Source organism: Marmota flaviventris, chromosome 9 (assembly GCF_047511675.1).
Source record: "Marmota flaviventris isolate mMarFla1 chromosome 9, mMarFla1.hap1, whole genome shotgun sequence".
Classification (NCBI taxonomy): domain Eukaryota; kingdom Metazoa; phylum Chordata; class Mammalia; order Rodentia; family Sciuridae; genus Marmota; species Marmota flaviventris.
In genome coordinates, this window is record NC_092506.1 from 2569742 (window position 1) to 2597629 (window position 27888).

At 54.6% G+C, this 27888-nt stretch overlaps 1 protein-coding gene across 3 annotated transcripts in view; it reads left to right on the top strand.

The window, feature by feature from the left end:
- The window catches only part of Kcnq1 (potassium voltage-gated channel subfamily Q member 1), a 286879-nt gene that overhangs the window by 89519 nt on the left and 169472 nt on the right, over positions 1–27888 (top strand). For 2 of the 3 annotated variants that reach the window (XM_071615956.1, XM_071615957.1), the window contains 3 exons: positions 2676–2786; positions 5742–5864; positions 6586–6727. In XM_071615956.1, the coding sequence (XP_071472057.1) occupies positions 2676–2786; positions 5742–5864; positions 6586–6727 (376 nt within the window). Of the gene's footprint in view, positions 1–2675; positions 2787–3753; positions 3850–5741; positions 5865–6585; positions 6728–27888 lie in introns of all 3 variants that reach the window. The other variant, XM_027944516.3, reaches the window with a different exon arrangement.

Below are 27888 nucleotides of genomic sequence, written 5' to 3' on the forward strand. Positions count from 1 at the left end.
AGCAGTGCAAGCGGTGGCCCAGCCCTGCCCAGCGGACGTGGTCTAGCCTTGACTTACACCTTTTAAATGAATCAAAATATTTTGCCAAAAATACCACGAGTAACTTAAAGATGTTTAAATGATGCAAGACTGTTATTAACATGATGTTGACTAGTATGCACAGGCCGCTGGTGCCCCCCAACACTGTGCCAAGGTAGCTGTGCCCGTGGGTCTGTGCCCTGCAGGGCAGCTGCTCTCAGACTGTCTCAGGACCCCTTCACACTCCAACAGAGCACTGTGTGTCGTGGGTTGTAGCTACTGGTACTTAAGGAAAACAAGAAAAACTCCAGCACCCCCTGCTGATTGAGTTAATGGGCCCGTTATGTTTCTGTACATAAAATGATTTTATGAGAAGTTACTATATTTTCAAAAAAAAAAAAAAAAGTCACTGAAGGAAAAAAGTGCATTTCTACCCGTCGCCATGTGGGCCTGGCTCTGGGAGGAGGTTAGTCCCCCGTGGCGCTGCCCACACACCACAGCATCTGCCTTGTGCCCAGGATGGCGAGCAGGTGAGCCTGACAGGTGGCATCTCACCATGTGGGACTGGCCTAGGGTAGGTGAGCAGGACATAGGGTCCCAGCCTCGCCCACTTATCACAGGGATTTGACCCGTCCTGACACGGCCCTCTTCCCTGCTTCTCCAGCCCACCCACCACGGCCCCCTCCCCGTCTCGTCTTCTGTGACCCCACGCAGGATGGGCATACCCAGGGCAGGGGACTTGGCTTTGCCCTGGATGGCTCCTGGAGGTGCCCCTACAGAGCAGCGGCAGAGCTGAGTAGAGGGGCGATGGCCTCAGGGGTTCTGAGGGGCGGAGAGGCTGCAGGTCAATGACTGAGAGCAGCGGCTTCTCTCGAGGTTGTCAGAGACACAGGAGTCCCCCTGGTACCCGTGCCCCCGGCACTCATGCCCCCGGCCTGCAGGGGCCGTCCAGGCTGGGTCGGGCCCTTCTGGCCAGTTCTGGTGCCTCGGCAAGGACTTGGAAAGCATCTGGACTAGACAGAGGGGCAAGGCCTTGCCCAGCCCCTCCCCTGGCCTTCTGTACCATGGTGTCTAGGGTGGGGCTGTGCCCTGGGGCAGGGCAGGTGCTGTGTCTCAGACCCCCTGTCCTGTGGCCCCCCAGAGAGGCAGCCATGAGCCAGCCTCACATGGGTGCAGGACACCCGCAGGGCTCCTGAGCCACCCCGTGGCCTGGCTTCTGCGTACGTGTAGCTGGGCCGTGCTTAGTGGAACGAGGGCAAGCACGTGTGCCGCGTGAGCCAGACGCCTGGGCCCACGCACAACCCGTGTGCGGCACGCGGGGCGTTCTTGTGTCTGTGGCACGTTTGTGAGCGCGTGCCCATGTGCACAGGCCAGGGGTCCATGCTGAGAGCCCACAGCGAACGGCTGCCCATGCACTCTGCAGGGAAAGCTCCATGTGGGCAGCGGGCAGTGGTGGACAGAAGGACCTGGCCTGGGCGAGCGCTCAGTCTGGGTGCCAGTGCCCGTGTGCTCTCCTCCGTTGAGTGTTGCCAGCCCACCAAAGCCACAGTCCACCTGGCGCTTGGTGACATGCCGATGGGCCACGCAACCCTCCTGCCGCTGGCCTCCCTCTGCTCACCCCCACACGGTGTCTGTGTGCGCCTCTGCCCGGCTCTCCACCCGGGGGCCTGGGGGCCACGGTGGGCTGGTGAGGGCCACTGAAGTTGACACTCTCTCTCCAGGCCGCCCTCAGCTGGCGTCTGTTGAGTGGTGCGGTGCCACTCACACTGGCATCCTGGGGCAGGGGGTCAAATGGGGGCTGCCGTATAGTTCCCGGCTTGGAAGGTCTGCCTGGGCCAGCAGGGGTGGTTGTCACTTGTTCCCAGAGGGTAAGCGCTGGACTGTCCAGCCTGGGCATGAGAGCATGTGCCTGCCAGATGAGCCCGGCCTTGCAGCACCTGGGCCGCCTCAGCAGGCTCCGGGCCCACCCTGGAGGGGTCTGGGGAGACTCCGGTGTGACCCAGCAGCCTGGGAACGGCCAGCGTGGGCTCCTGCATTCCCACAGGCCACCATGTTCAGCCTTGCCAGAGGCCCAGGGCAGACCCCAGGTGCCAGCAGGGGCCAACCTGGGGTGGGGAGCAGCCCTCACTCCTCTTGTCCCACCACACGCCCTGGACAGAGGGTCCCCCACGGAGAAGAAGGCTGGAGCCTGTCCTGTCCTCAGAAAAGAGGAAAAACGAAACATCTGGAGCCCTGGGTGGCGGCAGGAAGTGGCGCGTCATCCCACCCAGCTCTCTGAGGATGGCTAGCCTTGGTGGGCGCCCCCGGCCCCCGGGGGGCTGGTGCACGATGTTGGTGGCCGGGGGCTGGGGGCAGGTGGTGGGCCAGGGAGGCCAGGGCTCCCATGGGTGGGCCTATGGCCACGTGCCCCACGCTGGTCACACCAAGTCCTTCTGGACGTCCCGCTGGGCTGTGTGTGGTCTGGAGCTGTCAGGGCCCGGGGACACCAGCGCCATGCCACCCTTCTCCTGAGCTGTGGGGCGGCAAAAGACGGCACTGCCCTGGGGCCGGAGTCTCCCGTCAGTCTCTGCTCATCAGGATGGTGGGTCCAGGCTGGGCAGAGGCCCCTCCTGAGGCTCCAGGCCCACAGCTGCTGACCGCTGCACGCCTCCTTGCAGGTCACAGTCACCACCATTGGCTACGGGGACAAGGTGCCCCAGACCTGGGTTGGGAAGACCATCGCCTCCTGCTTCTCCGTCTTCGCCATCTCCTTCTTCGCACTCCCAGCGGTAGGTGCCCCCTGGGGGAAACGCGGTCCCTCCCTCTGCAGACCCACGCACAAAGGGGCTCACTCGGCCAGGACGGTGCATGCCTTCCGGAAGGTGCTGTCCTCCAACCCTGCCTCCCTGGGCCTAGGACATGGCCCTCCCCGTCCTGCAGCTTCCGGGGGTCCTCTGTAACAGGGTGGGAGGTGGCCTGGCACAGCTCTGCATGCAAATGGTGGGGTGCAGACGAGGAGGCCTCGGAGGTGCCAGGCCCCTGCCGAGGCAGAGCGCATGAGCCTCCAGGAGCACTGCGGCCGGGAGGACGGCGTCACCAGGGAGCCAGGGCAGAGCCTGGCGGCTCGCGAGCTCACTGGAAGTGTGGCTGTGCTTGCACGTGTGCCCTGTGGGTGTGTGGGCAGGTGTGCTGGCAGTGAGCACTACACATGGAGTACGTACACGCCCGCGTCCCCTGTGCGTCTGTTACATGTACGTCCTCCTTACAAGTGCACACGGCATCTGTGTGCAGGCTGGTGTGTCTGCATCGTATTCACACGGGCATGTCACGTGTGTGTGCAGCGAGAACGCGTACCTCACATGTGATCACAGTGCATGCGTGTGAGTGCTGCTGCACGTGTTGGCATCCTACCTGCTGTGTGTGACCTGTGTCACCCAGGCGAGGTGCGGCATCTGTATGTCCCTCTCCTGGTGAGAAGCAGCTGGGACCTCCTAGCAGGGCGTGCCTTCGGACCCCAGCCCCTGGCCTGTGGGTGGTTCTTGCCTGGGTGTGTGCCGAGGGCCGGCCTCCTGGCTCCCCAAGACATCCCCAGGTTGGACGGAAGAAGTCCTGCGGAGTGGGCTCTGCCCTTGGCCAGCTGGGGCTGGGCTCCCTGTAGCACTGAGCAGGCCTGGCCCTCGGAGTGTGTACCCAGTGCTGGCCCTGCAGGGCATCCCTGAGTGCACGGTCCTGAGTGCCACCTGTCTTCCTTTCCAGGGCATCCTGGGCTCAGGGTTTGCCCTGAAAGTGCAGCAGAAGCAGAGGCAGAAGCACTTCAACCGGCAGATCCCAGCAGCAGCGTCCCTCATCCAGGTGCGCACTGAGCTCCGTGCCATGGCTGTATACGGTCACCTGCAGCCCCCATGCCCCCAGAATCGATTGCTCTTGGCCCACGTGAACCCTTTGCTATGGACCAGCCCAGGGCACAGAGCCCCGGTGGGGAGGCATCTGCTTTCTGGGTCACAGGGGCCATGCGAGTGCAGGGCCTGTCTCCCTGCACAGCGGCTCCCACACAGGGCCACCCTGGGGGCCAGGGGACCAGGCATGGCCACGGCCACTGAAAATCTGATGTGGTCAGTCTGTAGGTCCCCTCATCTCCCAGCTGGCCTGGGCTCCCACTCCTCACCCCCTGTCCCAGGGAGGCGGCAAGGCGGGCCCCAGATGGCCATTCCCTGAGAGGACAGGGCCCAGCATCCCTCGGGGCTAGCACTTCCTGGTGAGGAAAGGCCAGGGCTGAGGTGGTCGGGCATCCTGTGGGACTGCCAGGCGAGCAGGGAAGGCAGAGAACAAGGAGGGAAGGAACGCTCCGGAGGCGGCGGGGAGAGGTTGGACTCCACTGCGGTCAGCCCAGGCCCTCAGGAAAGCACCAGGGAACCACTGGCCCGTCTAGCACAGGCAGAGACCCTGCGCTCAGTGCGGTGGCTGTGGTGCAGCATGGGCCCCTCTGGGCACCCTGGGCTGAAAGCCCCCCAGGGAAGACCTGGGGGCCTGACCGGCCCAGGCTGACCGAGGTGATCCCTGCAGGCCGTTGTCTCCCGAGTTCTCCGCCCTGGCAGTCCCTGGGTGAGAGATGGGCATGGTCAGGGGCCCTGCGTGGCCTGAGACTCCATCTCATTCCTCTGAAGTCCTTCCAGAACCAGCCATCTGGGCCTGGACCTCGTGCCTCAACGGGAAGGAAACAGCAGCAGCCAGAAGGCCTGGGGCCATGGCTGCGCTCCCCCTCAGGCCTGGCTTTACGGCCCCGTGGTCTCTCCTTTCGGGAAGACCATAAATCAGGCCCATAAAACCTGCCCGGCCGGCGCGGGCAGAGTGCCCACAGCAGGGGGGTGCACTGGATTCCTGTCTGAGCACCGAGGCCTCTTCCCAGGAACTGTGTGTCCTGGGAACACGGGCTGTGGTGAGAGGACGCTGGGGCCCGAGGTGGCAGGAACGTGCGTGTGGACGCCGCAGGGCAGGCAGGCAGGGGACACGCAGGCGGCTTTGAGTGGGCCTTCCTTCCCTGTCCCTGGTCTCCAGGGGGTGTGCGGACTGCACAAGGTGCCTGTCAGGATGCTGCTGCTATCCCCCTGGGAACGCTGCTAGCTTGTCCCTCTTTCCCAAGCTCACAGGGTAGAAAATGCCAAGGCCACGTGACGTGTCCCCACGAGAGGGTCTGGAGCCTACTCTCGCTCCATCCAAACCCCTGGGGCCGCAAGCCTCCCTAGGTCCCCTGCCAATGTCTCTTACTCTAGGTCATCCCCCTTGGGGCCAGCCATGGGGGTCCCTCTAGAATATAGGCTAAGAGCCTCCTGGATAGCTACAAGGTGACACTTGAGGGCCCCTGGAGGACTCCTGCTTCCTGGCCCCTCGGTCCCAAGGGCTCGGCTCCTCCACACCCCAACCAGGTGCCCACACGGACCCTAGGCACACCCCTTCCTCACTGTGTGGACCCAGCTGTCCAGCCCTGTCCCTGCCCTGTGTGCCCGAGCTGTGCGTCTCGGTTTGCTGAACGGCTGCAGGAGCGGCTCGGTTGCGAACTGGGAGCCTTGGCTCCCGGCGTCGGAGCTGAGTGGCAGACGGTTGATGCCACTGGCCTGGCTAGCAAGAGCCGGGCCGTCTGGGCAGAAGACTGGGAGCTGGCAGTGGGCGGGGGCCAGACCCTGGGGCTGAGGGTGGGCCACCAGGTGGCTCACAGGTGACAGTCTTTCCCTCCTGCCTGGTTTCAGACTGCGTGGAGGTGCTACGCTGCCGAAAACCCCGACTCCTCCACCTGGAAGATCTATGTGCGGAAGCCCACCCGGGGCCCTGCACTGCTCTCGCCCAGCCCCAAGCCTAAGAAGTCTGCCATGGTAAGCACCCCCTCACCGCTCTGGGGCAGAGGCTGCCTGTGAGACGGGGCAGCTGGGGCAGCTGGGGCTGGGGCCGCAGGGTTTTGGCTCCGTGCAGTCCACGTCAGGGTGTCGGGACAATGCATGTCCCATGCTGGGTCCCTGCCATCCTAATGTCCTGCAGCCTTGGGGCCATGCAGGACTGGCCACACCAAGGCTAAGAGTATGAGAGGTCCAGAAAGAGTGCCCAGGAGCAGGACGGGCTGCATTCTGGTCACCTGCTGGAAGACAGACCCCTGACAGGGGCACACGGGCACAGCAGGCAGGGGCGCCAGAGGAAGTGCTGTGCCTCAGGAAGGCGCCGGAAGGGCTGGGGTGGCCCTTCCTGGCCCTTGTCCACACCTCCTGAGGAGACCTGGCCTCCTAGCCACCTCTGCCCGAACATTCTGCCTGACTTCCACCGCTCCCCCACCTTCCTCCAGGGGCCCCTGGTGCATCTCCCCCTGTGCTCGGCTGACGCGGCCTTGTCACGGTTGCAACCTTGCATGTCCGTGTCTGTCAGTGTCCTGCAGTGCGGGACCAGGTCCCTGTGGGCCCTGGCACCGTGCGGCACTGGCACCTAAAGCCTGCCCCATGAGCCTGTGGGACCCTGCAGGGCCAGGCTCTGGCTGCGGCAGGTGCTCTGGAGCCGCAGCGGGCCGGGTAGGGCCCAGGAACAGCCAATGTCCTGTACGGCTTGCAGGTCAAGAAAAAGAAGTTCAAAGTGGACAAGGATAACGGGGTCAACCCTGGAGAGAAGGTGCTCACGGTCCCCCACATCACATGCGATCCCCCAGAGGAGCGGAGGACGGACCACTTCTCTGTCGACGGCTACGACAGCTCTGGTAAGAGACTCACGGGTGGGGCAGGCCTCCGTCAGCCTCGCCTTGGGGAGCGAGCTTCCCTGCCATCCTGCGGTCTCCTGCCACTGCGTTTCTCGGGGGTCCGGACACGAGAATGAGTTTCCTCCTTGGGCTGGGGTCTCTGCTCATGGAGGACGGACAGGGTGGAATATCTAGAATTTTCCAGCCACCTCCCCTCGGTTGTTCCCAAGGAAGGGGCTCTCCGCGCGTTCCGCTGTGAGGAAGCCCAGGCTGGGAACAGGCCGTCAGCCCCCCCGGGCAGCGCTGAGAGAGGGTGCGTCCTCCGTTCCGTCTGCCTGGCTTCCCGTCCAGCTGCCTTCTACCCACCGAGTTCTGTGCTTGAAACAGCTGGGGTGATGTCCCAGGGCCTCACCCACTGACCGAGAAGCCCACGGCTCAGGGTAAAGCATGGCGCCCTGTGGCATCAGGGGTGGGCTCTGGGAGACAGATGCTTCTCGGGTGGCCCCGGGAGCCCTGAGTTGGCTCCAGGGGATGGCAGACCTGCTTCTCGGCTCCCTCCCCTGCGAGGGTGGCTGGGATGCGCCGAGCTCCACAGGACCTGGGGTCAGGTTGCAGACCTGTCTGGGCTCCCACCTCCAGGGCCTGCCGAGAGCTTTGCCATCTTAGGTGGTCTGTGGGGCTCTTTGACAGACTCGGAGAGAAGGCAGCTCAGTAGGGTCACGCTGGCCACACAGCTGATGTGACTTCTGCTTGTGACACCATACACCTCTCCCCAACCTCTGCCATTCCCAGACGTGCACCTGGCTGGCCAGACCAGGGAGGGCAGCCCTGGGCACTGTGCACAGCCCCGCTCTGGCTCCTGGGCTGTGTGGGGGCCAGGGAAGGAGTAAGAGGTCTCACACAGGAGGCGCACTGTGTCCATCAGGCAGCATCCCTGTGAGAGTGGTCAGCGGGGTGGGCGGTGAGGTCTGGGAGCCTGCACTCCTGGCCGTGGAGGGAGGATGGGGGCTGTGGGGTTGCTTTTCCCTTGAGAGTTAGGAAGGGGCAGCTGTGGCAGGAGGGACCCCCTCCCCCTCGGGCCTGATTCCTCTCTGATGGCTTCAGTGTCCACCTCTGGGGGATGCTGATTCTGAAGGCTGAATTTCCCAGTAACTAGCTTTAAACCCAATTTGAATGGTTCTAGATTTGTCTTCCCTTCGGGCCAGTGTAGGTCTGTGAGGTGGCAGCGCTGCCATGGGGCCTTGGCGAGGGCTCCTGGGGCTGGGGTCTCTGCTGATGGGAGGAAGCCCACCAAAGCCCATTTGTTCCCAGCATCTATGGCAAAGGCCCCTTTCACTGCCCTGCCAGCCGCTTGCCCTGGGCAGACACGGGGACTGGGCTATGCAAAGACGGCACAGTTGTCCTCGGTGCCCACTGGCTTAGCCACCCCCGAATGGACCAACCATGGACCAAAAACATTCTAAAAGAAAACTACCTGCTGAGCCAAAGATGGTGTTCCTTATCATTACTCCGTAAACAAGGAGGTACGGTGGCCGAGCACAGGACAGCCATGCTGACTGCCACCACGAAGCTAACCCAGGATGTGGCGCTTGCCCACGGTGCTTGCAGGCACAGGCGTGGGCAGAAGTCAAAACGACACCAATCCCAACTCGCTCCAGTCAGAACAGCAACCATCAGGAACGTGCACAGCAATAACTGGTGGTGAGGTTGTGGGGAGAAGGACACCACTGTGAGGGACGGCGGTGGGGCAGCCACTCTGGAAAGCAGTGTAGAGAGGCCTCAGAAGACTAGGGATGCAGCCACCACACGACCCACTCTCTCACCCCTGGGTGCGTTCCCAGGAGATTCAAGATCTACATGGCACAGGGACCCAGCCACGGCGATGTTTACAGCAGCACAGCTCACAGCAGCTGCATTGTGGGACCAGCCCAGATGCCCACCGACAGGTGAATGAGTTAAGAAATCGTAGAGATGTATATACTACGCAGCCGTGAAAAGGAATGGAATCATGGCATTTGCTGGTAAATGGCTGGAAACGGAGAATATCGTGCTCAGTGAAATTAGCCAAGCTCAGAAACTCAAACGTTGAACGCTTTCTCTCATATGTGGAAGCAAGAGTAAAATAAAGGAGAGGGTGGGGGAGGACACACAGGGACCCGGGCCAGGTGCCCTTACTTCCCTGCCTACCTGTGGGCGGTGGCTGGTGGGCTGGGGAGTGGGCCTTCCCTTGAGCACTCTGCAGGTGGAGGCGCTGGGCCTCCCGGGGGTGGCCAGGCGGGCCCTTCCCACCTCTGGTGCCTGGCAGCCTCCCTCCACACCAGTGGCTCCACGACAGCACAGTGAGGTGCTGGGTCACTGTCATCTGTCCTGCCTGCAGGCGGTTAGAGTCTGATCCTCAAATCTGAGGTGCTGTTCTTCACCAGGTGTGGGTGGGAGGTGGCACCCCGCCCGGCCCCATCTCTCCTGACTTCCCTGCGACCACATCGTGTGTCTTCCTCAGGTCGCCCACCCTCCCTCCAGCTCCCCGGGCCTCAGCCCCTTCTGTCCAGTCCCCTGCGTGGGTGTGTCCGTTCCGTGGTCTGTCCAGACTCTGTCCATGGCTCTGCCATCTCAGTTACCACGTTCTCTTTTCTACGCACCCTCGAGCGAGGGTGGAGTCTTCCTGACCTCAGCGCCTCCTGTGTCGCGCGTTGGTCCTCTAACAGGCGGACGCCTGGCCTCCGTGCCCTGCACAGGGCCCACCTGGGGCCCCTCCAGTCCGGCTCTGTGCCCTGCTTCCTGCTTTTGCTCTGGGGGCTCGCTCCCTCGTGGGCTGAAGCCCAGGCGGGGGCTCGGGCGGGCCGAGGCTCTGAGGGTGGCCTCCTTAGAGCAGCCGAGCCTGAGCTGTACAGTGGCCCGTGAACGCGTGAGTCCCTGGAGTCTCCGTGGGGAGCCAGGCAGTGTAGGTGGAAACCCCAGCTCTGGGGCAGGAAGCCAGGCTGCACATGTCCAGAGAAACCAAGGCAGGTGCACCCCAGCCGGCTCTCCCCGCTGCGTGTGGACTTGTCCGCTCGCTTGTGTTTCCTGTCCACTCTTGCCTGCTGGTCCCTGTGGCTTCAGCCTCTCCAGGGCCTACTTTCTCCAGTGTGGGCCTCAGGTATCAGTCCTTGCCTCTTCTCCCTGGGCCCTCAGTGTTGGCCAGTGGCTACTCAGGTGGGCACGCTCCGGTGCCTATGTCCCCACAGCAGGGGGTCTGGGCTTTTAGGGACCCTGGCCCTCAGCAGCCTCCGCAGTGCGCTCGGCACGGCGCTGTCAGAGAGACTGCTGAGAGACTGGGCTTCAGGCAGGGTCTCATCCAGCAGCCGAAGGCCTCGTCTTCGTGCCAGTCAGAGCTGTCTGGATGTGGGAACCTGGTGCCACCTGGGCAGAGGGCTTGGTGCCACTCCCTGAGATCATCCCAGCCTCTAGGGAGGCCCAAGAGCCTGCATGTGTAATGGCCCCCAAGGATACTGTACAGTAGGTGGCCTGGGGACTGGACTGGGGAGACCGGGGTGAGGTCAGGCCAGGGCTGGGAGCCCACGTAGGACTTTGGTGACTTCCCCATCTTTCCACTGGTTTGCTATCACTGGGAAGGGAGGGAAAGACACCTGTTTGAACAAGAGCTGGCCCCCTGGCCCTCCTGGCATCGGGCCTTCTGCTCTGGGGCCTATATGATGTTATCCGGGGCTTGATCAACAGCATTTGGTGGTGACTCCTGACACGCGGCTCATGACAGCCTTAGGGTCCTGGGAAGGGGGCTTCAGGCCTCTCGGGCTGCCCCTCTGGGTGGTGGCTCAGTAAAGAGGCTGCCGCTGCTCTGAGGCTTGCCGCACTCTGTCCCCTGGCTTCACTTCTCTCCTGGGTCTTGCCTGGTGATACTCTGTGTCATCCTGTCTTCCCACCTCCCATGTGCTCTGTCCAGACGACAAGCGTGTCCACTTCAGATGGAGGCAGAGGCAGGTGAGGGTCCTCCAGGGATGCCCCGAGCCTCCTGGCTCCCACCCGGTGGTGCAGTGTGACCTGTGAGGACCTGGCTGCACCTCTCCCTCCCACGTGGCTCCACTGAGCATGCCCTGTGCCTACCCATGGCAGGCTCTCGACCTGGGTGGCCTGCCCGAAGGTCCTGCCCACTGCCCGTCTCCTGATGAAAGGTGCCTGCACACAAGCTCTTGTTCTGGTTCTTCATAGAGGCCGTCCGGGGTTCAAGAATGCAAGGTTAGTTTGACATTCTTCTAAAACCAATGTGATGGGCCATATTAATGACGGCTGACAGCCGTACCACCATCTCCACAGAAGCAGAACCAGCAACCACTCATTATGAAGCCTCTCACTGAGCAGAGAACAGCCTTTTCCACTGCTCTAGGTCACTGATCAAAAGCCACAGTCAGCACACCTAGTGGAGAAATGCCACTGCCCCTCAGGACCAGGGCCACAACACGAACGTCCCCTCCTTCAGCTTCCTGTTAAACACTGAGCTGCAGATGGCAGTCTGTAGAATAAGGCAAGAGGCAGAAACTTCAGACATTGGGTTGAAAAAGACGAAGTGCAACTGCCTTTATTTGAAAATTTCATGGTTTGTGGAGAATCTGATGATACGCAAGACACCCTGGGACTATGACGTGGATCAGACTGCACACGTCCACGCTGCCTCTAAATCACAGCAGCACATGACCTCGAATTTGAGAATTGTAAATACCACTTACTGTAGCACTGAACATGTGAAACACTTAGAGATTAATCTGGCAAAGAATACAAAAGAGTTGTGCTCTGGAACCTACAAAACTGTGCCGAAGGAAATTAGTGAGAATCTAAATGAGTGGAGAGACACACCATGTCCACAGACCACGAGGCGCAGGTCATCTCGAGGTTCAGAGGAACACCAGTCAAATCCCAGCCTGCAAGTGGCCAGAACCCCCAAGGCACCGTTCGAACGACCACAGAGCTGGGAGACCAGCTTTGGTGGCCTGGCCTCAGCAGAACCGTCAGCTCATAGACCTGTGGAGCGGAGCAGAGGGCCCAGTGGACCTGCATGGACAATCCAGGTGTGAAGGCAACTCAGGGAGAAAGGAAGGTCCTTTTAACATCTTGGAACAACTGAAAGCCACGTGCCAAGAAATGAACTTGGATCCACACTCTACACAATACACAAAAGTTGTCGTACAACCAGATTCAAAGCCTAAAATCATAGCAGAAAACAGGATCCTTAAGGAGGATTTCTTAGGTATGACAGCAAAAAGCATAACCCTCGTCAGCTCCAGCTGATCAACGGGACCCACCCAGTCTAAACCTCCTCTTCAGAAGGCATTAGGAGGAGAACCGGGAGACAGACCAGAGGCTGAGAAAAGACACTATGTCATCATCTGACAAGAGATTTGTATCTAGAAGGTAAAAAGGACTCTCAAAGCAGAATAATAAGACAACAAATCACAAAAATGGACATTCACCAAATAAGACCCACGCGGAAGAACAGAGAAGATGCCCGCCGTCACCGACTGTAAGAGGAGCACAACTTAGAACCAGTGAGCTACTGTCACGCAGTGGTGACACTGCCAGGACTTTTGGACCTGGGCCTCCTGCTCGGCCGGGAGAACTAAGTCCAGGCAGTGCAGCCGCTCTGGCCAACAGGCCGGCAGCTCCTGGACCACCTAGTGTGCATCTACCGACTGTCCAGCCAGTCTGTCCCTAGGTAGCCACTTGACGGGGAGAATCGAGGGCAGAGGAGCTCATCAGGGCTGGAGATGGCGTGAAAACTGGAAACAGCCCAGAAACCATGGGCCCCGAGGGGACTCCTCTCGAACTCGTGGAACCCTGTTCAACACAGGAATGAGCTCTTAACACACCTACACGGGGAATCTCCGAATAACCGCGGCGAGTGGAAGAAGCCAGGCAAGACGGAGTGCAGATCCACCTTCCCGCTTGACACACCACCTAGAAACCCAAGAGCAACCGAGAGGCACAGGCCAGTGACTCCCCAGGACAGGGCAGCGGGTGTCCCATTGTGTCAACAGGGGCAGCGGTATCTTCATATGTCAAAAGCTGCCACTGTGCAATTTATTGTTTGTTATCTAGCTCACAAACTGTTTAAAAAACATTAAAATAGGAAAAAAATTTGCACAGCAAAAAATAACCCCCAGATTTTTTAAGTGAAATCTGGGGCGATTGTCACTACCCATAAGACACGTGGCAATTTCACCAGTGTATTTTAAAAGCACTCATGAGTCGAGGTAAAAGAAGGAAGGAATGGAAAGAGTTCCCAGGAAAGGGAACGCCGTGCATAATCAGGTTGAAAAGCAGGTGGGGGAGGTTGTCTTCACTTGTCTGACCACCAAATATGGAGGTTTGAGGATGCTCTGTGGGTGGGTGTAGAGGGAAACACTCGGCCCCGTCACACGTCGGAACAAAAAGTGGACACGACTCAGCTGGCATTTGATGGTCAGGAACGGGGCACGTGACTTTCAGTGGACGAGCACGCATTGGCAGAGCACTGCGGACCACAGGTGCACCGCCGGGAGGCTCTGCTTAGACGGGCGGGCATGGTGCACCCAGGAGCAGCCAGCCTCTGGAGCTGCCTCCTTGGCACCGAGATGGACGTCCCGAGGTTCGATCCTAGAAACAGCGGCTCCTCCAGGTCGAAGGAATGTGCTCTAGCTATCGAGTGTGTGCAAGTTCAGGATTTTACACACTGGAGAGCCGTCTGCCTTGCTCCACGTCCCAGAGCAGGTCGTAGAACAGTAGCGCTGTCTGCTTTTGACAGTTAAGTAGAACTAAGGTGTAAACGCACCCATGCCCGCCAGGTGCAGGGGCCACCCCTTAATCCCAGCTGGGGAGGCTGAGGCAGGAGGTTCTCAAGTTGAGGGCAGCCTGGGCAACTTAGTGAGGACCTGCGCAATGTAGACCCGTCTCAAAATGAAAACCAAAGGGCTGGGGATGTGGTCAGTGGTAGTGCTCCCCGGGCTCCGTCCGAGCACAGAGGGCCTGGTACAGTCGGACCTTGGTCTCCTCTGAGCCTCTCCTGGGGTGGCTTGCTCTACGTTCGTTCACTGCGTGTTGGGGCGACTCGTTCACTCATGCTGATTTCCTCAAGGGTTTCAACTGTGTTACTACCTGGTAGCAACTGATTTTTTCCTTTAGTGATTTAGTGATTCCTTTAGTAATTTTCCTCTCTACGTAGATATTCTCTCTCTTTTTGCCTGAACTTTCTTGATTCTTTTTTCTTTTAGTCAAACTCATGAAAGATTTATCTAGCCTATTCATTCTGTGCTTATGATCTGACTGGGAAAACTACCTTTGTGCTATTTTTGTCTTCTATTTGATCAATTTAGGCTTTTATTAAGACATTTCCTCTTCCTGGTTATCTTCAGTTGGTTGTTTTGTTTCCTTTAATGAAGAGTAATACTTAGTCCATTTATTTAAAGTCTTTCCACCGAAAGGCATTTCTAAGGCTATAAATCTTACTCTGCTTGCAGCTTTAACTGTGACAGGTATCATATTCGTATCTTAGTATGAAAAATGTCCTACTAAATTGTTTTTTAATAGTTTTTATTTTGCGTTTTGATTTTTCTCTTTAGAGTTCTTTTAAGAAATGTTTTCTTAATTTTTAGGCAGTAAATTTTTATCACTGTTATTTATTTCTGATTTAATAGGCTTAAATTGAAAGGACCAAGCCTGTGAAAGCTCCACTTTTTTTTTTCAAAATGAAGAGTTCCTTTGTGTCCAACTATAAAAATAAGACATGATCTTTGGACTGTGTGACGTGTGACATGGAATACGGGGTGTTCCACAGACCTTCCTCAGGAGGACACCTCCCGGCCTGTAGGACCCAGGCAGAATGTGCGCGGGGACGTCATCCCCGTGGGTGTTTATTCACTGCCCCGTGTAGATTTGGCCCCGCCCCCCGCCGTCTTTTTCCCATCCTCACGCACCTGCCAGGTCTGAAAACCCACCCCTTCCTCTACGACTGTCTGATCACATTACCGTGTAACACACAACACGTATTATACATGTTGTTATATGATCATTTCTGAAAGCTGAGTGGCAGAGGCACGGAGTGTCCACCCGACAGCCTGCAGCCACCCTCCTGGGACCACAGCCCAGCTCTGCCACTTAGCCCCATGTGACCCTGGACAAGCTACCGCCTCCCTTTGCCTCCGTTTCCACACCTGTGAGACCAGGGTTCTAACTGCCCGTCCCCAGGGCTGCTGTGTCGACGGAGTGAATCAGGGCACATGGCCTGCCCTCTGCCCAGCTGGCAGCGCACTCACCACACAGTCCCTTTCTGGCCACGGACCTGGAGGCTGTCCTTCCTTCCAGAATTCTGCCCCTGGGACGCTCCGTCTCCCGAGGGACGTGGGCACGAGTCAGGACGCTCCTCTTCGCTGCTCTCACGCTCACCTGCCCCCTCCCCCGGTGCCTGCGTCAAAAACTAGGCACTGTCTCATCTCCCTAGTGCCCTGCATCAGCCAGTGACACAAGCCCACAGGACATTCTGGGTCCCCCCTGCTGGTCAGACCCGCAGGACGGCAGCAAGCATGCTTTTCTGCCCCTTGATCTGCTCGCGCAGTGACTTAAGGTAAATTCACTCGGAGGCTACGGGCACAGTTCTCTTTGTGTCGCTTCTTTTTATCTTTCAATTTTATTGCATTGTAGAATCACACTCTTGCTGGGCGTGGTAGCGCACGCTTGTGATCCCAGCCGCTCGGGAAGCTGAGGCAGGAGAATCCCAAGTTCAAAGCCAGGCTCAGCAGCAGCAAGGCCCTAAGCCACTCAGTGAGACACTGTCTCCAGATAAGATACACAGTGGGGCTGGGATGTGGCTCAGGGGTCCATGCCCTGAGTTCAACCCCCAGTAGGAAAAAAAAACATAAAAAATCAAAATCAAATCAAATCGTCCTCTCAGATGAACCCCCGGTGTGTGTGCCGGGTGCTGGAGATGCGCTCTGCCTCAGGGCCAGCCGGCTGTCAGAGAACCCCTGGACCTGTGGGCCCGTGCGCAGGTGTCTTCATTTCTGTGTGATGGATTTCCAGGACTGACTGCTGTTCTGGAGCTGTTCTAACAGAACACCAGGCCGGGCAGCTTGAACAACAGACGTCCACTTCTCTCCAATAGGAGGCCAGCTCAGGACAAGGGCAGGTTTCTCCTGGATGGCCACTCTATCGCTGTCTTGAGGTGGTCTTCCCTGTGTGCAACACCCTTGGTGTGTCTCTCTGTATGTCCCAATTCCTCCTCTCCCAAGGCCACCAGTCAGAAGGACTCATTGTAACTGCCTCTCCCAGGCTCCTGTCCCCACAGCTATGTCCCAGGGCTTCAGGGCGAGGCTGCCACTCACGAAGCATGGAGGAGACAGTCGGCCCATGCACAGGGACGTGTGCACTGCGGACCCACAGGTCCAGCGCCCAGCTGCTTTCCTTACGCACTGCCTGACCCTCATTCCCAGGGCTAGGGTCCCCTTCCCGCAACACTGCCGGCCATTATTGGCAGAAAGTTTCTTGGCTTCTTGGCCAAGTGGGGTGAGAATCACTGACATTTGGCACCAGATGATTCTTTGTCCAGAGTGAGTATCCAGTGAGCTGTCGGGTGTCCAGCAACATCCCCGCGAGGTGCCCGGGCATCATTCTTTCCCTCTGATAACCAAAAACATCTCCCGGCAGTGCCAAAGGTTCACTGGGGGTCAAGACAGTCCCCCGTGTGAACAACTGGACTATAGTGAGACCTCAGAGGCCTTACGCCCCGAAAGAAAACAAAACCTTCTTATTTGGAAGTAATTTTGAACTTCAGAAAATCTGCAAGAGTGAGCGGTGGCACCGCTGTGCCCGTCACTAGATTCACTGATTTGCTCACTGCTGCGGCTTTGCCTGGTCCACGGTGCCACTGAACTGCCTCCACATGTACGCAACAGCCTTCTCTTGCTGTCCCCTGATCACAGAGGCTCTCCGCTGGGAGCCGCAGTGCGGTTCATCTGTGCAGTCAAGCACGGGTGCATCCCTGGATCTCATGGGACCCTAAGTCCAGCTCTGCTGGTTGAGGTGACAATGTCCTTTGACACATGTTTGCCCCTGTGCAGGACCCAGCCTGCGGCCCCCTGCTTCCAGCTGCGTCTCATTAGCGTTCTTGAATCTGGGCGCTTCCTGTCTCTTTGATGACTCTGAAGTTTTGAGAGATAGAGTCCTGCACTTCTTGAGGACTTTCTGATGTTTTCTCAAAACTGGATCCACGTTGTCCTCCCAGCTGAGGTAGCCCAGAATGGACACGGTGTCTTCCTCAGGGTGTCCTGAGGCACACAAGGCCACCTGCCCCTCAATGGTGGCGTTGAGGCACCGTCCACTCTTTCACTATCTAGTTGCATGTTTTGTCTTACAACAGACAAACAATCTGGGGAGGTTCTTTAAAGTCATGCAAATATATGCTTCTTTTTTAAAATGTGCAGATTTAGATGCTTTTTGGAACCAGTGTTTATTATGGTAGTTGCAAAATAATGATTTTCCAACTACAGCACCCATCCAAAAAGCACTAAAAGAAAGAAAAAAAAAAACGTTCACAGTTTGGAGTTATCTAATTGTGGTGTCCATTTCCCCTTTCATAATGGATGATGTCTGTGATGCTCAGCGTTTCTTCAGGTGCTTATTGGCCACCTGATTTCTCCTACAGTGAAATGTACTTTGGGTCCCAGGTCTAAGAAGGCTTTGCCTAGCTCTAACTATTTTCTCCTGTAGTTTTTTTCTTAGTTTCATTAAGGTGTACACCTTGCAATTTACCTACTCAAAGGGTACAATTTAGTCATTTTCGTATGCCTGAAATCTATGCAGCCATCACCTCAGCTGTAGGACATTTTCTTCACCCCAAGTGGTGGCTCCAGGTCTTTTGGTGTCACCTGTCAGCTGCCCCGTGCTGCAGCCCTGAGCCAGGCGACCTCTCCTCTGCCTCTGTCTGCATGGTGTGTCCTGGCTGTGCTACGGGAAGGGAATCACGCAACCTGGCCCCGCGCCTGGCTGTCTTCACCTGCGACCTCCAGGTCCATGCTCATGTCACAGCGCATCCTGGCATCTCACTTGTCCGGGGGCTGAATGACAGTCCCTTGTGAGAACAGACCAGGTCTATCCGCCCCTGCAGCGGCTAAGAAGCATCCCAGCCACGTCCACTTTCTGCAGCTATGGGCCATGCTGCTGTCCACGTGGGCCGAAGCTGTTGTGTGGACAGGTTTTCATTTCTCTGGGTAAATGCAAGGGAGCAGAAAGTGGAGTCCAGTTGTGGCTCCAGGGCTGGCATGTCTTCCCAGGGGCTCAGGGAACACAGCAGGCGTGAGCTCCGGGAATCCCCTGTTGTCCCCAACACTTGTTGTCTTTTTGTATTTGCGGTCTTGGTGGCTGTGGAGTCTCGTTGATGTTTCCATCTGCTTTTCCCCGTGACTAAGGAAGGTGCGTGTCTTTGTGTCCATCGGCCACGTCTGTCTTTGTGGAAGGGACTGTTCAGGGCCTTCCAAGTTCAGGACTGGGACCTTCTGATTTTGAATTGTAAGATTCCCTAGGTGTACTAGCTACAAGTCTCCCACCAAGACAGAATCTGCAGGTCTCTTCTCCCATCTGTGGCCTGCCTTTTCACTTTCGTATAGTGTCCTTTGACCAAGGCTGTGCATTTTGATGAAGTCCAATGACTCCATTTTCTTGTTGTTTGTGCTTTTGGTCTTATATTTAAGAAACCTCTGCCAATCCACTGTCGCACACATTTGCCTCTATTTTTTTTTCCCCTAAGAATTCTGCAGCTTTATCGGTTACATTTATTCCTTTGATCCAATTTGAGTTTTGATACATGGTGTGATGGAGTGGTCCAGATTGATTTTTTAATGTGGAAATTCAGTTGTCCCAGAACTCTCTCTCCAAAACTCTATGCTTTCCCCCCTGGATTTCCCCAGCACCTTGTCAAGTCAGTTAATCCTAGACACGTGGCTTCATTTTCAGATACTAACTCTCTCCCCCCAATCTGTGCTCACTGGGTTCCAGGAGCACCCTGTCTGGACACCACTGCGTGGTGGTGAGTCTGGGAACCGGGAAGTGTGCCCCTCTCCTGCGCTCTGCTTCAAGATCATCGGGCTCTCCTGGGCCTTCTAACAGGAGCTTGTCACTCCTTGTCACGACCATGGGAAGGCAGCCACGGTCGGCCAGCAGAGTCTGTGTTAAGTCCGTAGCAACTCGCAGAGCGTCCCGGCTTCACTGTGTCAGGTCATCCCATCCATGAAAGTGAAATGGTTTTCCATTTATCTAGGTCTTTTCTTTCAACAATGTTTTGCAATTTTCTGAGTGTAAGTTTTGCACTTTATTGTTAAATTTGTTTCCAAGTATATCCTCCTTTTTCTTATGACAAAGATACATAAAAGGAACCATTTTCATTATTTTAAGTGTCTAGTTCTGTGGCAATAAAGTACTGCAGTGGTTTATTTTTTGATATTGCAAATTAAATTATTTGTTTGGCTTCATTTTCAGACTGTTCCCTGACAGCGATAGAAACACAATTGGATTTCAGTTGACCTGGGGCCCTGTGAGCATGCTCAATTGTTTATCAGCTGTAACAGTGGAGTGGACAACTTGGGATGTTCACTTCGTCTACAGTCAGTTTTACTACTTTCTCTTCAATCTGGTTTCTGTCTCCTTTTTCTTGCCTGATTTTGTTGGACAGAAGCCCCACCCCATGTTGAACAGAGGTGGCGAGAGGTCTGCTTGACCGTTCTTGGTGGTCAAGGGAAACGAGTCTCCTACCCTCCCGAAGAAGGCTTGCTGTATGCCCTTCGCTGTGTATTCCCTCTCTGTCCCCAGCTCGTTGAGAGGTTTCTGTTTCCGTCTATCATGGCAGGGTGTGGAATTTATCAGATGTTTTTTTCTCTACCTCCGTTGGTACTTAACATAAGTTGAATTTTTGTTACCTCAAAACTCATGTTTTAACCCTAACCCCTAGGAGGGAGTCTTGGGGAGGTGATCAGGGCATGAGTGGACCCCTGATGCACGGGATGGGTGTGATGGAGCCCTTGTAGGAGAGCGTAGAGCACTGTCCACCCACCATGTGAAGGTTCTAGAAGGGCCCTCAACCAGGAAGCCAGCCCTGAGAACTTCCTACAAGAGTTCCTGTAAAGCAGGTCTGCTACCAGAGAATTCTATTTTGATTTATTTGCATTCTTTTTGAAAGATGATTTTTTTCTGGAATAAGATACTTGCATTTTTTTAAAAAAAAACTATTTGCACACACTGACTTGCCGTCTCCTGGGTTCCATGATGCTGTTGGAAAGGGTGCTCCGTGGGGAGCCCCGACACTGAGTGCCACACAGCCTCACCACCGCCTCGTCCAGGGGGCAAGAGGGGTGACACTCCAGGACCCTGCTCTCAGTGATCTGCAGAAGGGGACAGAACACAGGGATGGGAAGAGCTGAGCAAGGCCACTGCTGAGTCGTCCGCCACCTCTGAACCGTCTCCCTTCAGTTCTGTCAGCGGGGCCTCTTCTGCCGTCAGGCTCTGTGGCTCGCCATGGGTGCCCTGTGTGTCCGTGGCTCTGGCCATATCTACCGTGGGCACTGCACATGGGACCGTGTCTGGGGTGCCAAGGGCTCCGTGCAGGCGCGGAGGGGCTGTGCAGCAGGACTCGGTGCTCTCCACTGTCCCTGGGCCGGGCCTTTGGCGCTCTCCCTCCCTCAACGCCTCGTGTGGGGAACGGCATGTCCTACTGTGCCATTCGAACCCCTTGCTAATTTCTTCTCCCTACTAGTGAGGTGACGGTCTTAGTAACAAGCATCTTAGGTGAAAAGTCTGCTTAGGTTAAATCTCTTCAAATACTGTCCGCCCAACCTCCTCTCCAGGGCCTTTTCTTTCTTCTGAGGACTGAACCTAGAGATGCTTTACCCCTGAGCCACATCCCCAGCCCCTTTTATTTTGAGACAGGGTCTTGCTAATTTGCTGAGGCCGGCCTTGAACTTGTGATCCTCCTGAATCCCTGGGATTGCAGGCCTATGCCGCTGCCCCTGGCTTTAGTCATCTTTACAGATCTGTACTTGCGTTTGTTGATGTTTCTGCAGCTAGCTCAGACTGGCTGTTCGGCAGCACTAGTGAGATTTTCATCTGTGTAATTCTAATTTGCACCTGCAGAATCTCTCATTTTTAAATATAATCAACATGGCCTTGTTTTCTGATTGACGTGTCATTATTTAATGACACTTTCCTTCTCTAACAGGGTTTAGTTTCGTTTTCTGAGCACATTTATGCCACCACCTTGGGCTCCGGGCCTACCTGGCCGGCCTCGAGGCCCTTTGTTTCTGGCCGAGCTCTGGTCTTGCCTGTCTCGGGATCCTTCACTGTGGAAAACTGGGCGTGTGATCGCTTGCTGTGGGTACCCTGGATTCTGATCCCCGACACGGGGGGCCTCCCGCGCGCCTTTCTCAGCTGCACTTCCTCGGCACCCACCCTGCGTGCGTGGCTGCTGAGGTCGCCGCTCAGCTTGGTGTTTCTTAAGCCTGGCTTCATGGTTAGAACCCTGAGATGGGCCCGGCGACCGGTCAGGCCAGGGTCAGTCAGAGCTGCGTTTAAGCCCCTTATCGGTGGATCTTCCACCTTTGCTCTGGGAATCCGGGTATGGGTCAGGACACTCGCTCAGTCCAGGCACGTTAAACTCTGTCCTCTGCTGTGCTGTCGGCTGCAGGGAGGCGGGGGGTGGGGTGCGGGGGCCGCAGGCAGATAACAGGGAACAGCTCTGATCTCTCGAGAGCACATGCAATCTTCCGTATCTCCAAGAATCCCTTTGAAGACGTATGCTTGCCCCAACGAGTGCTGAGCAAGGGGCTGCCGTGGTGGTGGCCTGAGGTCACTGCTGTTGACACGGGACCCAGGTGGGCAGGCAGCCAGTGCTCCTCAGGTTTTGTACCAATGAGTGGGGCGGGGGGAGCCCCACGTTAAGTCACCACAGACCTTGGACTGTGTACAAAGACTGAGCAGTTTCTTCCTTGAGTAAGCACTTTTCAATCTACCATATGCCTTTGGCTAATTTCCAGGGTCTTAAAGGGGTTGACAGGATCGTCCAGTTTATCATTGCCCTCTGAGTTACCTATTTTGTTATTACTTATTAATTTTTGAGATTCTGGGGTGTCACCATTTCCTGGCTGGTCTCAAGCATGGGGCTCGAGGGGGTCCTTCCACCTCACCCTGCTGAGGAGCAGGGACCGTGGATGCGCCCCGCCGAGCCAAGCCCCTGGCCTGTCGATGAGGTCCTCGCTCCACCATTCTAGAGGTGACCCACACCTTTTAATTCAATTTCTAAAAATGCACATTCATGTCCTTCTAAGAGTCAGAACGATATAACGGGATCTACCGCAAGGAATACCCTCCACTCCAAGACACCCTGCGTCCTGAACTCCTGCCCTTGTAGTGACGGGCCCCACTTCCCAGTTCAGAGCCCGCGGGGTCTTGGTGAGCCCACGCAGCCCTTCCTCAGCTCCGCTCCCCGAGTGCCTTTAGAGCTGTGCTTCTCCTGCCTAGGCGTGCCTCCTGGAGCCCCTCAGGACGTTCCTAGAGGTCTGCCTCATTCTGGTGTGGTTGTGCGGCACTTCCTGGTGGGTGTACAATGCTTCCAAATAATCCCTTGTGCTTGCACACGCAGGTGGCTTCTAGACGGCAATGCCCTCACCAGCCTGTGGCCTTTGTCTTTCATGGCACTGCCAATTGCAACTGTGAATTTCTTTCTCCAACTGCTCATTGCTGACATATAGAAACACAACCGGTGTGTGTGTGTGTGTGTGTGTGTGTGTAACAGGCAGCCTACGTCTTTGCTGAATGGCGTTGTGAGTTTGGGATTCTCTATATACAGGATCATGTCACCTGCGAATGCAGTTTTATTCCTTCCTTTCTCGTCTGGAGACTGCCTGTCTGCCTAATAGCTCCAATGAAACCTCACTACACTGCTCAGGAGCAGGGGCAAAGTGTGCGGCCTCATCTCACTCCTGTCCCTACCCAGGGAACACTTGAGTCTTTCACCGTCAAGTGTCACGTTAGCTATGGGTTTTGCATGAATGGCCTTTGCCATGTTTTGGAAATTCCCTGCGATTCCTAATTTTCTGAATGTTTTTATACTAACATTGTTGAATTTTGTCAAATGCTGTTTCTATCACTGTGCTGACCACTTGGGTTCTTCCCCTTCATCCTACTAGCATTTTGGAGAGACAGTCCTTGACTTAGCAAGGATTCAAGTTAGATCTTTTGACTTCTTGGTGGCATGAAAGCGATGCACCCTCTCGGCACTATATATGAGGTTCTGATCTTTCCTGCACTGAGGTATTCTCTTATGAAGCTGGGAAGTAGCACCAGCCCACAGCCCAAGTCAGCCGAGGTCAGGAGGGGCACCTGGGGTTGCTTGGGTGCATCTTCCATGATGGTTTCAGTTCCTGGCTCCGATGTGCATTTCTTGGTGGTCAGTGCTGCTGGACCTCTGTTCACTGACCTGCTGATCGCTTAGGTATCCTTTGGAGAAACACCCTTTCAGGCCCGTGACACTCTCCTCGCTGTGTGTGGGAGCTCTTTATATGTCCTGGACACTGATCCTTAACTAGGCAGACGCCTGTGAGTGCTCTCTCCCACCCCTGGCCGTCTCGTCTTTGTCAATCGTCTTCTCTGCTTTTCAGCCCGACATTGGTGGTCTGCTTTCACGAGAGATCTTTTAGTGTAATACCCTTAGATCGGGCAGAGGCCAGGGCCGGGTGCTTCACCCCTCTGTTTTCTTGGCATTTTACAGTCTTACATTTAGGTCCTTTATTCATTTTGACTGGATTTTGATCCACTTTAGATTGATGACGTATAGTGTAAGGCAGGGTCCAGCTTTGTATGTCTGCGAGGGCAAACCCAGGTTTCCCCGCACCGCACGTCCAAGAGTGGCCACTGTGAAGAAGCCCCCTCTCGGGGGCCCCGCTGCAACTGGCTGACCGTAGGTGTCTGGGTTATTTCAAGGCTCTACTCGGGTTTCACTGGTCTGTGTCCCTATTTTCATGACGATATTGTATTGTTTTAATTATTATAACTTTGTGATATGATTTAAATCGGGAAGTGTGGTGCATCCTTACTTTTTCTCAGAATTGTTTTGGCTATTTGGGTTTTTTTGTGGATCCATAGGAATTTTAGAATTTTTTCGCTCCTTTCTGCCAGGAATTCTGTGAGGACTGAGGGGGGAGCGTGTTGAGTCTACTCACGGCTTAGGGTGATGTGGCCATTTTAACAATCCTGGCTTTCCCTTTCCAAAGAAGGGAGAGCCTTCCATTTACCTGTGTCATGTGTCATGCACATTTATCTGGTCATCTTCATTTCATTTTAGTAATATTTCATAGTTTTCAGGTCTTTCACATCATTGCTTAAATTTATGTCTAAATACGTTATTCATTCTGTCATAAATGGGACTTTTTCTAGATCATTAATTGTAGAAATGCAACTGACTGCATGTTCGTTCTATATCATCTCTAGCAGCTTTTTCTGGGCCTGTGGGGTTTCTACCTGTAGAATTATATCATTGGCAAATAAAAATGATTTTTCCTCTTCCAATGTGGATACACTTTATTTCCTCTTCCTGTCTGACTGCTCTTGAGGACAAGTGAGGGGAGGCACTTCCTTCCCTTGTACCAGGTCTCAGTGGGAACATTCCATAAACAACCTTTGTGCTATTGGGGAACTGTCACTCTACACCTAAACTCTCAGTCGTATCAAGAAAGTGTGTTGAATTTGTCAAATGCTTTTCCTGCATCAATTGAGATGATTGTGTCATTTGTATCTTTCAGTCTGTTCATGTGATATATGACATTGGTTGACATGTGCATGTTAAACCAGCCTTGTATGCCAGGGACACAGGACACTTGGTCTTGATGTATAATCTTCCTAATGCGTGGTCGGATTTGGATTGCTAATATTTTATTGATAATTTTTGCAGCAGCGTTCATTACAAGAATTAGCTTGTGGTTTTATTTTCCTATAGGGTCTTTGGCTGTGATATCAAGAGGATGCTGGCCTTATAAAATGTGTTAGAACTCATCCCCTCTGACTTTGTGTTTTGGAAGCGTTTTAGAAGTACAAGATGATCATCTGTGGAATGGTGGTGGTGTTCAGCTGTACGCGGTCTGCTCCTGAGATCTGTTGCTGGGGGCTTTTCGCTGTTCTGCCCCCTGGGCTCTTCAGTCCCCCTTCCCATGGTTGGAGATTTAGCAGGTTGCATTTTTCTGGGGACTCGTCTGTTTCCTCTCTGCTGTCTAATTTGCTGGGATTTAATTGTCCATAATGCTCCCCATGAGCATTATGGAGCATCTGCTGGGGTGTCCTCACATTCACCTCTGATTTCCAGCCATCCTCCTATTCCCTAGGTGGCTTCAGGGTTTGTCAAATTCTGTTTTCCAAGATCCACCTCGAGTTTACTGGCGTTTTCCCCCTGTTTTTTCTTTTCTCTGTTTCTGTTCCTTTCTTCTGCTAACTTGCCTTCATTTTGTTCTTTTGCTAGTTCCTGAAGGCAGAATTTGAGGCTATTTATTTGGTGTTTTTCTTCCTTGTGATCTGGGCGAGGAGTCTGCTGCTAAAGCCTCCCTCTCGGAGCCACTGTGGCTGCCTTCCGAGGGTCTGGGCATGCTGTTTTTCAATTGTCATGTGTCTCAAACAGTTTTTAGGTTTCCCTTTTGATTTCTTCTTGACTTGATCAGTAAATGATAGTAAGTTATTGAATTCTGCAACTCGTGCTAGAGAACTGCATTTCGCCCTGCAATGCCATCTCCGCCTCCTCTTCTGGAGTCGGACGGTTTGGTGTGTATGCATGATGTTAGGGCTTTTGATCAGTTGATATTTTTCTCCATACGTAAAGGCCTTCTTTACCCACTCATCTTTCATTAACATAAGCTGCACAGCTTTCTTTTGGTTAAGGTTGGCATGGAATATTATTTTTTATCCTCTCACTTTCGATCTATTTGTGTCTTTACATCAAAAATGAGTTTCTTCTACACAGCATAAGTTGGATCTTGTGAAAACTCCATTCTGCCATCTTCAATCTTTTCCAGAATTCAAGTTACACCTAAAGCGATGACTGACAAGCAAGACCTACCATTTTGCTACTTGTTTTTTGTATGTCTCAGACTTTGTATTCCTCACCTCCTCTCGTATTACCTTCTTTTTATTTAATGAATTTTTGGCAGTGAACAGTTACGATTCTCTATTTGATTCTGAGTGAGTTTTAAACATATTTCGGAGAAGTTGTAGGTTCACAGAAAACTTTAGAAGAAGACCCAGAGAATTGTGCATATGCCTCCTTCCCCACTCCTAGAACAGCTGCCCCACCATCACCCCCACCATCAGCGCCCTCACAGAGGGGCACGCCTGTTGTTACTGATCAGTCTCAGTCGGCAGTGGCCTCCAACATTAGCACCGAGTCCACACTTGACATGTGGCTTCACTCGTGCTTTGCAGGTGTGTGGGTTGGTGAACAGGCATCCACAATCAAGACACACACCCACATTTCACTAACTAAAATCCTCTGTGTTCTACCTGTTCATCCCTCCCCCCGTCCCCAGTCCCCGGCAACCACTACACATTCTACTGTCTCCAGTTTTTATTTTCTGGAATGCCTCAGGATCGGGACCTTACGACGTGGAGGCTGCTCACAATGCCTCTTTTACAGAGCGACAGGTACTCAAGTTTTTTGCCTTTCCTTTCACACCGTTGGGTGCCACGGCAATTCTCATAGATCTGCATTTCCCCAGGGACGTGACAGGTCCTTAATGGCCTTTGATATATTTCCACTGGTGAGATGTTTTTAGTGCTGAGGGTGCCCCAGCAGCCCTCTGCACTGCCACACTGAAAGACGTCTGGGCTGCTTCCAAGTCCTGGTCTTCATGGACAAAGCTGCTGTGACGTCCACAGGCAGGTTTCTGTGTGAACCTTGCAATTGCTGAAATGTGTGGAAAGGGTAAATTTAGCTTTGTAAGGAACCACCAAACTGTTTTCCAAAGTGGCTGTCCCACTTGCCACGCTCCGTCACACCAGCGTTGGGTGCCACGGCAATTCTCATAGATCTGCATTTCCCCGGGGACATGACATGTTCTTAATGGCCATCGATATATTTCCACTGTGAGATGTTTTCTGAGGCCTCTGACCCATTTTGTAATCAGATCGTTTTCTTACTGTTAAGTTTTTAAAGTTCTTTGTATTTTTTTATCAGATGTGGGTTTTGCATATTTTCTCCAGTTCTGTGGCTTGTCTTTTCTTGACTGAAGGTATTATTCTCATGGAGTTAATTTACTGAAGTCTATCTTATCAATTCTTTCACGGATCAGGGCTTTGGTGCTATATCTAAAGAGCCATTGCTGAGCCACAGGTCCTCTAGATGTTCTCCTGGGTTATCTTCTGCTTTGGCAGTGTTTATATCGTAGTAGATACATAAAACATAGAATCTATCATTGTAACCACTTTTAATTTACATTTACATTTATATCATAGATGTACGGCCGTTGTATCTTCGTGTTGAACGGATCCCTTGGGACCCTCTTAGTCTCAGTGCAGGGGCTCCTGCCTTCGTCTGTATTTCTTCACATGTAAGGGGCTGGCTCTGCAGCCCTCCTGTAGGTCTCTGTCATTCCCTCCTCTCACTTTGGGTCCATGGGTGTCCTTACTGCTGGGGAGAGTTCTTGTGGACGGCATGTCATTGATCCTTACTTATCTTCGATCCATTAATTGGGAACCGTAGGACTCTACCTTCAAGGTCGTGTTGTAGGTGAAGACATCCTGCCGTCTTGCCGCTTCTCTCTGGTGCTGTGAGGTTCTCGGCCCCTCTGTTCGTCATTGGGGTCTGAAGGTCACCACGTTGGGTCTTTCCACTTCTCTATGTGCATCTGCGTTTCTGGTGGGATTTGCACTTCATGGTGGTGGTGGTCATCTTTCAATCCTAGATGTGGGGCTCCTTGAGTACATCTGAAAGGCCGGTCCTGCTGTTCATGAATTCCTTCCGGTTTTGCTTGTCTTAGAGGGACCTCATTTCTTACTCTTTCTGAGGACAGCCTTGCTGGGCACGGGGTTGCTGGATGGCAATTATTTCGTTTCGGGACTTGGCAGAGGTCACTGTGTGCCCTCCGGCCTGCAGGCTTCCATCAGAGGAACGGCTATTAGCCTAATGAGGATGTCCTTAAATA